This window comes from Drosophila gunungcola (assembly GCF_025200985.1).
Source record: "Drosophila gunungcola strain Sukarami chromosome 2L unlocalized genomic scaffold, Dgunungcola_SK_2 000007F, whole genome shotgun sequence".
NCBI lineage: Eukaryota > Metazoa > Arthropoda > Insecta > Diptera > Drosophilidae > Drosophila > Drosophila gunungcola.
Window position 1 is genome coordinate 2,648,239 of NW_026453162.1, and position 11,178 is coordinate 2,659,416.

An 11,178-nucleotide genomic window follows, 5' to 3' on the forward strand; every position below is an offset into this window, starting at 1 on the left:
TTCAAAGTGAAAATATTTGTATTTACAGTGACTTTTCTCTGGGTGTCTGGTATACAAAAGTGTATTATAAAATTTTACTAAATAGTAGAAAACCTATACCCAGGAGTGTTATTTCAAAATTAAATATTAGAAGGCCTATACTCTGTAGTTAACTTTTAACGTAATTAATAGCCGGACTCCATTGGCGCATTAAAGCGCATTTAGCCTAATGCGCATTTATTTACACTGGAAATAAATGCGATTAAAAAATATTCGCCCCGAACATTTTTAGAAAAAATTCCGAAAAATACTGGCATAGCTACTGTTTCCTATTTGCCAGGATAGCGCAATTTTTGTTTTATTTCGAATATAAAGTCTATTTTGCGTACAAATGTCCACAATGCAGTACTGCTGGATCTCTGGCAGGAAAATACTGCCACATATACGGGGATCCTTGCCCTTTTTGGAAACTGTGGTGGTCTCCTTTGCAGACCCGCCGAACAGCACCATCAGCTTCCCTTCCTGCCTCGGTCGCATTATGGATTGTCTGTTGGTCATTAAAGAAATCGACAAACTTGATCAAAGTACACAAACACAAACCGGAGTAGCATTAGCTAAATGCTAATGCGCCAATGGAATTAGGCACATTTAAAAAATGCACTATTGCGGCAATGGAATCAGGCTATAAATTAAGTAGTGGTTTTTGTTCCTGCTGTGAAACCATAATAAATCGAACTCAAAACGCGTTAGCACATATAGTGCTTTAATGCAGATGTACATATGTATAGTTATCTAAACATATGTGTCAATTAAATCGTTGATATGTTTTATGTATGCACAATATAAATGTTATGTTATTATATATATATAATATACAATCTGTTTTTCATAATTTCATCTTTTTACTTTGTTAAATTATAAATGCTTTTATCTGTAATTTCCTACAAATTATCTACACCATATCCTTATCACTTATCTCACGCTAACAATATTAATATAAGTTTGTGATATACTGCAAGGTCTGTTGACTGTTGAATTGACCTATTTTTCACTGCAGGTCCCCGATAAAATCCCAAGCGCTGCGCAGAAGCTCTCATACAATCAAATTTCTTTTCAATCTTTCTTTGCAATTATCTAACTTTCCAATTTGTGGGAGGGGATCTTTTTTAATCCCTCTTCATAAAAAAGTATCAATGTCGAACATTGAAAATAATCGTGGTATAGCCAAGATAACAGCTGTCCCCAAGCTAATAGAAAGATTAGTTATCTGTGAGCTCCAATATATGTGTAGCTGTTTAATTTCGCCATCACAGCATGGTTTTGTAAAAAATTGGTCCGCTTCTACTGATCTAAAATTCATAGTGGTTTTCTTCAAAATCGCCGACATGATGATATATGTATATGATAGATGTAATAACTGACTTCAGTAAGGCGTTTGACTCAGTTAATCACACACTACTTCTTCAGAAACTTTCCATACTTGGTTTTCCTCCTTACTTATGCGAGTGGATTTCGTCTTATCTTTCGATTAGATCCCAAAGAGTTTTATTAAAAACGAACGAATTTATCGCTGACGATGTTAAAATTTGTTTGTCATATTCTGATTTCTCGAACAACCTGTTTTTACTTAATCATTCTAAATGATGGGATCCGCATAGGCAATTACCGCCCTACTTATCAAGATTTCTTCTTGGCAAGATAGATTTTGCAGTACCCTATAGATATACTCGTGCATTTTTCCCGCTTCGTCTGCCAATTCGCAGGTCTAATTATGCACTTCACGAACCTTTTCTAGTTTTGTGTACTAACTATAACTTTGTTTATCCATTTATATGTTTTGAAAAATCTGTTCATAATATTTCGTCCCAAATATAAAAAATCTTAGTTATACAATTAAATTGTTATTATTTTAAAATAGTTTTGTAAATTAATGTTAGCAGAGCATTTTTAACTCTTAGCAAATAAACAGATATTTTTTGTTCAGTTTTTAATAAAAACTTTTTATAATTAATATATTAATTTGATCTTTTTATTTTTTATATCACTTCAGCTTTTATGATTTATTTCATAATTTCAGACTTATTTTGTATTATAAATCAGCATTTTAAAGAATATAAATTAACTTATTTTAATTTTCCTTTTTTATATATTATGTATTATTATATATTTAACAAGAAGAAAACAAAAAAACATTTAGTATATTTTTACTGAACGCAATTTGTACACTAAAAAAATGAATTAGTACAAAATGGTATGTACTTTATGCTACGTAGTTTAATATGTAACCAACATAGCCTCTACATGGTATGTAATTTTTACTTAAGAGTACGAAAAAGTAAGCTAGAAATCTCGGTATGAATATATCAAGAGAGTTAAAATTTTATACTCCTGAGTATAACTTAGAAAAATTTATTTTAATACTTTCGATGCTATTAATTCAATAAACGATTTTTTTTAGTAAGCATTAAATACTCAATTGTTTAAAATTCACGTAAAAATAGTTAGGGTGAAGTATAAAGAAGTTTTAAGTCAAATACTAAGAGAAAGGAATCTTTTGAATAGTAATACTTTTATAAAAATACATCTTGTAAACTGTATTGACATAAAAACTTTGACAATCATCCGAAATGTCAGGGGCTCCCCCACTAATAACATATGGTTCCCCATATTAAATCCATTTCCCGTCTTTGGACTAAGTAAACACACAAAAGCCATGTATGAAGAGCAAATACTATCTAAGTGAGTATCCGTTACTACAGTTATTTTGCCACCGTTTCGTCCTGTGCAATCAAATACCAAAGACAACAATATGTCTTGGGAAGCAGAGGAGGTATATATTATTTGAAAAATCAAAACACGTAGGCTACACAAAGTACAAATCGCACTTAATCAAAATCACCTCAAAAAAGCTTCCTTGATAAATACTCTCATAACAGTCAGAGCAGTTTGATTCGCAGCCGAAATTAAAAATAAATAAGAGGTGATAGAACTTAACTTGAGAAGAGGGGCATCAGCAAACAGCAACAGGAGCCAAAACAGAAGACCTAAAACTCAACACCGAAAACTGTCATGTACGAGGGCTTCAATGATTTAAATTCTGTAATGTCCGTCGCAGGGAAGCTACAATAGAAACACGTGAAAGGCAAAGGTAAACTTTTTCTTCTGGATCATATGGATTGAAAAGATTTCGGTTAATACTGACCAGAGGCAGTTAGAAAGTATTTTCTCTTGGTTTTGTTCACGGTTCTCTAGCTCGTAACTTTGTAGGACTTACTTTAATACACTCAGAAAAAAACGTTCGTACCTGATTTGGATACTTTGGGTTAAATATTGTTTTCTTTTTCCAGCTTGAACTAAGGAAAATCAATAAAGGAAGCAAGCTTCGGCAAGCCGAAGTTTATATACTCTTGCGGATATTAGAAAATTAAATATTCTTTACAACACTTAAATTTCAATTTATAAGCGTATATGTATGTTAAAAAACATTGAAGTTATTATGATTCAATTATTCAATCGTTCCTATGGCAGCTATATGATTACGTTATCTGATTTTATTAAAATTAAAAGCTTAGTTCTGCGCTTTTAAGCCATTACTATGTCCAAAGAAATTTTGTAAAATAATTTAATAATAGAAAAGATACATTTTTTTATTCTTTTTTTTAATATTTTGATTGCTTCTATGGGAGCCATATGCTATAGTCGATAGCCGATTTTGATAAAATTTAAACCGTAATTATGAAATATTAAGCCATTACTATTTGTCGAAGATTTAAAAATACAAAATAGAAAACGGCAAGGCTATAATTCTTTTTCACTTATTTTTCTGATTGTTCCGATCCGGACCGTTCCGACTTATATATATGCAATCTGCAATAGGAAGACAAGTTTTGAGAAAGTTTCCTGCAGATAGCTTTAAAACTGTGACGGATTCCATTGGCGCATTAAAACGGATTTATCCTAATGCCCATTTGTTTACATGGGGAATCCAATTAGGCTAAATGCCGCATTTAAAATAAATGCGATAAATAAATGCGATTAAAAACTATTCGGCCCGTACCGAAAAATACCTATACTTAAAGATATCCGTAAGCTCGCTCAAATTCAAAAGTATACAAAATCAGATCAGCTGATCGAGCCCCTCACATGTCGGAATAGCATTAGCATCGCAGTGGCGCAATTTGGGTTCGGCCGATTTTGATAACCGATACAAAATGCATCGACGAAGGTACATTTGTAATCGATCGTTTCTCCAGCTTTTAGAACATAGGATTGTAATGGGGCATTGCTTTCGTTTCTCGCTCTCCCTTTTAAATAGGGACTTCGGCAATCGTTCGTGTGGGGACAATTTTCTCTGTTGCACTTCTTCTATGATTCGTTACTCACGCACACATGCGAGCGCGTAGGTTGCATTTTTGGGTTTCCGCGGCATGTTTTTTGTGTAAATTTGTTAACTGTTTTTAACGCGCTTTTGTCTTGGCACGCGTCACTTGAGTTTTACTACGCGTACGACACGAAGGTTATTAAAATCCGATTTTACATTCGTTTTCTTTAATTTGGAAATGTTTTGATTGAAAATAGTTTTAAAGCATCATAGTTATAATATCTTTTATTTATTTTTCCGCAATTTTATATAATTTCAGAAGCAGACACTTCCCGCCCGATATAGTATCAAGAATATGTTCAGCATCATTAGATGAGTCGATACAGTCATGTCCGTCTGTCCGTTTCTACGCAAACTTGTCTTTCAGTTTTAAAGCTACATATATGCATGAAGTTTTTCCAAAAGTTGTCGTTCTGTTGCAACTTTTAACTAAACATTAATCCCATAAGAAAAAATCGAACAAATAAATGAAATGCATTTTTTTTTTTTTTTGTCGAAATATAGTAACGGCTTAATAGCCGACTTTAGCATATAGCTCCCATGTGAGCAATCAAAATATTAAAAAAAAAAAAAAATAAAAAAGAAAATCAACTTCTCTATTTTTTAATTTTTTAGAAATTCTTTTAAACATAGTAATGGCTTAAATTTCAGAATTACGCTTTTAATTTAATTTAAATCGGAAAATCATGTCATAAAGCTGCCATAGGAACGATCGAATAATTGAGCTAACAATTCTCATAGCTTCAATGCTTTTAAACACATATCGAAATTTGTATGTTTTTAAAATCCTTCCTTTCTTGTTTTTTACAATGGTTATAATTTAAGAAAATGTTGGACGAAATTTGAAGGTGGTTAGGGCGTTACCGAATGTTGCCTGTCGGAACGTTTGCCCGTGTTTGTACATATATAAAACATTTGTCTGTTTTCTTAAATAGTTAAAATGTTGTTCATTTAATTTTTAAGTATTTATTTGAATAAATATCTGGAATTTAGCATTGTGTAGAAGCTGTTATAAGCAGTCTATCATTGATCATGATATGTTGATTGACCCAGAATGGTTTCTTATTTTGTTTATTTGGCGGTGTTGATCTGTCCTGGTCTAAGTTTACTTATTTAGTTTTTCGGTCCTTGGCTCTTTTGGTATTTTATTATGCTGTTATAGTATAGTCGGTCGATACATTCCACATCTTAGCTGGTGCGTCATAAAAGCGAGATTTCATTTTCAGGTTTTCTCAGTCTTTTATAGAACAATCGCGCACACGCTCAGGCAGAGAGTGTATTACTTGTTCTAAATTAATCTTCATTAGGGTCACTTAAGCAATAACAAAATTGTCGGAGGTCGGCTACAGGCCAGCAGGGCAGCTATATGTTGCAAGCTACAATAAAACAAACTGATGGTGAGGGGCGAAAACTTTGATTGAATTTTCATTACATTTTTCGCTGCGGCTGGGAAGTTCACGCCATAAATTAAAATACAACTAGAAAATGTCAACTTTTCACTTTTAATTAGTTTAGCAGAGTGCGAAAAATTTTTAGGTCATGCTTGGCTGGCATAAATCAAAAATTTACTTGCGCAAATATTTGGAGAAATTCAGTGCACCTGTGCCGGGTTAACATAGCTTTAGAGCACTGTACTTTGGACGGGTGTTTCATCATGTGGCTTTGTTTTATAACTCAGGTAATTTTTGGTGCAACTAATTTTGTAAATATTATTAAAATCAAAGCCTCTAAAAATTATTTAATTTGTTGATTACTACTAGTAAATAGAGAAAATTCTGACGTTCAGAAATCGAGATTTGAATTCTCAACTTGAGGATATACTCATTTCGAGTACAAATTTTGCCCAAAAACTCACATTAAGAATAAACTGAGGATATGTTCTGAATTTGAGAAAAAATGTTCTAATATGAGGCAAAATGTATTAAAAAATCCGTCATCTAACGGTCTGATATGTCAGTTCGAGTTGTGTGATTCTTCTTTTCTGTTTATCGTTACTTTTAATTTTATTTCATTAAAGCTTATTTATGTTACTCTTTATCATTTCTAAAAAATACCGCAAATATTTTGCTTAAATACGATTTCGCCTTTTCAAAGAAAATACTTGTGCGGCTTTCGCTCACTGACAATTTAGAATGTGCGTGGACGAGTGGGTAAGGCTTACATCTAGAGCGCGAAAAGTCCCTTGTTCAATTCTCAGTCGAGGCATTTAGTTTTCTTTAAAATATTTCGTAAGTAAAATTATTTTATTTGACAAGTAAATTAATTAATATAACATTTAATTATGAATTATAATGTTTATAAAGAATCAATTTAGCTCTACAAGTGGACAAAAAAACCCAGGCTCGTGTTCAAATTAAATTAAAACAAACAATAAAATTGAAAGACAATTTTAGTTAAATTTTTGTCCTATTTATTTTGGTAGATTCTCATTTTGAGAAAAAATACTTGAAAAAATCAAATATGTACTAAATATCCGTTTTTTTATTCTTGAAAATTGTACTCAAACTGAGTAAAATGGACTCAAAGTAAGAATTTTTGCTCTTGGATTTTTTTGAATACGAATATTCTCAGATTGAGTGCTATGTTCTTGATTAATTTTCTCTGTGTAGGCAATTCTATCTTTAAGTCTTTACTATTTATTGATCATCTTGCGGCAATACGTTTTAAATTCGGCCTAGTTTTTCTTTTTCAAACAGGGATCAGCAAAAACTGTTACTAGAATTGCTCTTATACCCCCAATAGACATTTACTTTGCATGCCAGGTTTCCTTGTCGAAGTTATCGTGCAGACATGTAAATTACGTTGGGGTCTGCTTTTAGATCTTTAAATCTGGCAAGAACCATTCTGCCAACCCAATACTCCCCTCACCATTGCAGGCCTTCTTCTTTCCTACCTTCTTTCTCATACCTGACTAATACAGGTATTCAAGTAGGCTTCAAGTTGCTAAGCACATCGGACCATTTGGGTAAGCCCTAATCGAGACAACTTAAAATGTAATTCATATCAGAGATAAGCATTGTACAAGTTCAAAACGCTATCAGTCCGTACTGTTTTAAACTTGGATCTTATTTTAACATCAACAACAGACCAAAGCTTTTTGGTTTCCACTTCTTAATAGGCAAGAAAGCTCTCTGACCTGTTCCACTAGCGGACGAGCAGCAGCAAAGCAGCGGACGAGCAGCGGCAAAGCAGCGGACGAGCAGCAGCGGGGTTGCGACAGTTGGGGGACAAAGTGTCGGCAGTGAACTTAATAACCCTATAACTTCGAAAATAATAAAAATTTTGAATGTTTAAGTGTCTACCGATTGGTATGAAGTTCTTTCACGACTTGTGGGCGTTTGAGTGGGCGTGGTTCTGTTTTGAAATAAACCTGCGCTGCGTAGGAATTACTTGGACCTGCATGACAAATCCCAAATCTCTAATTCTTATAATTTTTGCAGATCTCAGCGTTCATACAGACGGACAGACGGACATGGTTAGATCGACGAACCTATATACTTTATATGGGCAAAAACGCTTCCTTCTATCCGTTTCATACTTTGAACGACTACAAAATGTACCTTTTTACTCTACGAGTTACGGGTATAACAAGAAACTAAGACTATGCAGCTGTATTTTTGGAAGCAAATGCGACGCACAGTTCGTCGTTTTGAGTTTTTTCGTTCTAAAAATTATATCTTGTGAACCCAATGAGATAATCGAATAACTTAATTTATTCTATGAAACAAATTAATAAGAATTGGTATGGATGAGGAATTACGCATTACAGAATTATAAAAGTAAAAATTATCAAAATAATGAATATTATGAAACATTTTTTCAACAAACTAAATCATTTAAAAAATTTTGGAATTTGGTTTTATAACTACAATTTTTTGGAAAAGGTATATGTAATAAAAAATTGATGTCATAAATTGAAATGTCATGACACAGTGTATTGACTATCAGGTTCAACTTATTCTTCCGAGTCATAAACGTAAGGCATTGCGAATATCAAAACGTATCTGTCAAAATATTATTCAACAAATAATATAAGCCAGGTGAATTTTACAGTGATGCATGCTAACAGTGTTTGCAATGCCAATAAAAATTACAATACATACATTACATAAGAATAATGTATATGTTTTTTGCTAGTCCTCTACCCCATGTGTATCTCATACATACTTTTTGCTGTACCGCAAGTGGTTAGCGTTTCGACAGTGGATTGGATTACAAACACAATAAAACAACAATTAGTTTTAGTGCGAAGGCGGTAGAATAGAAGCACGATACCGACAACATTTATATTGCCCTTTAATGGTAGATAAAATACTATAAAGTAGAATGCTAAGCTATCTGGATGAGTGCGGGGGATGTCCAGACTCAGACAGAAGAGAAGTGCCAGACCTTTTTTACGACTTTAGCTGTTCAAGTTGAGAAATCATAATAAAAAGCTTTGTCAAAAATAAAACACTCAAGTTCATAATAAATGAACATTTTCGGTTTAATAAATATTTTAAAATATTATTTACACTGGACCTGATTTAGAAAACTACCTACAATTTTTTGGCATTGCCATCTGTTTTAAGGTGTCTTTTGAATTTTGTATTTTCAGTTTTGCTTGAAATACGAGCTTAAATTTTATAAAAATCGAACTGCTGCTTTGCTAACGACTGGAATAACAACTTGCATGTATCTCAAAAAGTAGTCTTTTTTAGCTTGCTTTCTTGTTCTTTGCTTAATTATAAACTGATTGCCAAATAGCTGTGAACTTGTTTAGATTATGGCTGTTAATATAAGCAAAGCTCTTTTTGGTCTTGATCAACAATTCCAACAGATCGATCCCGTTTACGTGAGACCCACCACATCCTATCCTCCATCCTTGCCTTATTCCAATAAGGGCGATTTCTTAGCTATGCTCTTCTTTGGTGCCGCTACAGCCGGATGCCAACGACACTGGCCGAGGTGTGGGGACTGGTCGCCGGAAGGAGGATCTCCCCGCGCTCGTCCTTGTAGTCCGCGTAGTCCTTCGAGAGAACACACTCCATGCGGAGGCCGGTCATGAGGCGGCGGGAGAAGAGGTTGGTGCAGGTGGAGGTCACCACGGGGAATCCCCGCTGGCGGCCCAGCTCGATGGTGGCAGCCACCAGGCGGGAGCCCAGCCGCTGGCGTCGCACCGAGCTGTCCACGCCGAGCATGTAGAGGTAGAGGGCGCGGTCCACGCCGAAGTGGGCGAAGATGTCTGCCTGCCTCTCGATCCCTGCCAGGAACTTGTGGATCTTGTCCAGCAGGCACTTGACCTCCTTCCGCTCGGCCTCCTGGAACTCCCTCTCCAGATCCCCGGGAACCAGTTCCCCGGCCAGGGCCACGCCCACAATGCGCTCGCCGTCGACGGCCACCAAGGAGAGGTCCTGGGGAATGAGCGAGCGGTGCAGCTCGGCCTCCTCCGGCACCACTTGGCTCTGCGCCGCATCCGGCTGGGGGATCAGCATCAGCGGCTCGTGCTTGAAGAAATGCACTGCGAGAAAAGACTCGACCTCGTCAAAGTCTTCCATTCTCATGGCGCGTATGGCGATCGCTGACATCTTCCTAAGTGCCCCACTGGCTGACTGAAACTGAGCGAAATTCGGGGCAATTTATTAGTTATATACTTGTATGCCCCCACTCATGCAGTGAGCTTGCTCGCCTTGTTCTGAGCTTTTCCCCAATTTAGGGCCCTCCGCCAGCCCGCTGAGAAGGCACCGCCCATCCACCCTCCATCCATCCACCCATCCGCCCATCCACCCATCCACCCACTGACCCGACGCACTGTTCTTATCAAAGCTTTGCGAAATATTGTGTGCTTGCTGGCGACCCCGAAGTTTAACGACTTTAGTGCTTTTCTGAGCGTGTGAATAATTCCCACATACAATTTGAAGATCCGATTGACGCCACCTGATAAAAGGGTTCATCCCAAGTTAAGTTCAGATCTTGTTAATATCATAAAGTGATATTCCCTCAGATACAGATCTAAGAAAGTTGCTGATAAACTGTTTTGTACCTTAACACTATGCCTAGTATTCTCTGATCCCGAGTTAATTCGCAATTCCATCCAAAGCGGAGTGTATTGAGCTCTTGTGATACGAGTATGACGGGTAGTTGATGGGTGACTTCTGGGCAGCCCAGAGATGACTTCATACCGAGATACCCAAAGCCACAGATAAAAACAATTGCAAGAGTTTGTTTATAATGCTTGGCCAAATAGTCGGCTCTGAGAAGCAGGTATATTGGGGTCGGGAGTGGCCGAATCCACTTCTGAATGGCATGGCGTATGACTCGCCAAGCGACAAGTGGTCGGTGAACCATAATTTTGAACAGGTTTAGGCGGAGCTTTGTTTGCGTTTCGCGTGCCTCCAATGAGACACACGTCAGATGCTACGTTCCCATAGCGCCTCACGCCTTTCCTCAGCCTCCGAAAAGGACAAATTATGAATCGCTGGGCTGTTCGAATACAAAGTGCAGGTCATTAGTGCAGTTTACCTCGTCGTCGGCCGAAAAACTCCCCTTCCATTCACATTGTCACACGCACTCACAATATTAACCCTTGGCCGCTGTTCGCAGCCTAGAAACTCCGTCCTCAATTTCGTTACCCCCCGAGTTTGATGCCGTTTACGGCATCTGGTTCTCGTTGAGCGCTTTTGAACTTAAAAATACATTTTGTATTTTACTTCACTCCTCTTTTTCGTATCTTTCGCGGTCTATATGGGAATTTAATTAGATTTAAAAGCCATAAACAACCCGCGTTTTTGCTCGGGACTCCGGTTAAGGCCGCTTTTGGTTAATATTTTGACTCAGCA

The 11,178-nt window shown here is 36.3% G+C and overlaps 1 protein-coding gene across 1 annotated transcript; it reads right to left on the reverse strand.

Moving 5' to 3' along the window:
- Positions 1–8,692: 8,692 nt before the first annotated feature.
- LOC128253095 (arylalkylamine N-acetyltransferase-like 2) lies at positions 8,693–9,969 on the reverse strand. The gene has a single exon (XM_052981245.1). The coding sequence runs from the start codon at positions 9,925–9,927 to the stop codon at positions 9,277–9,279; it is 651 nt and encodes a 216-aa protein (XP_052837205.1). The 5' UTR covers positions 9,928–9,969; the 3' UTR covers positions 8,693–9,276.
- Between the last annotated feature and the right edge of the window lie 1,209 nt (positions 9,970–11,178).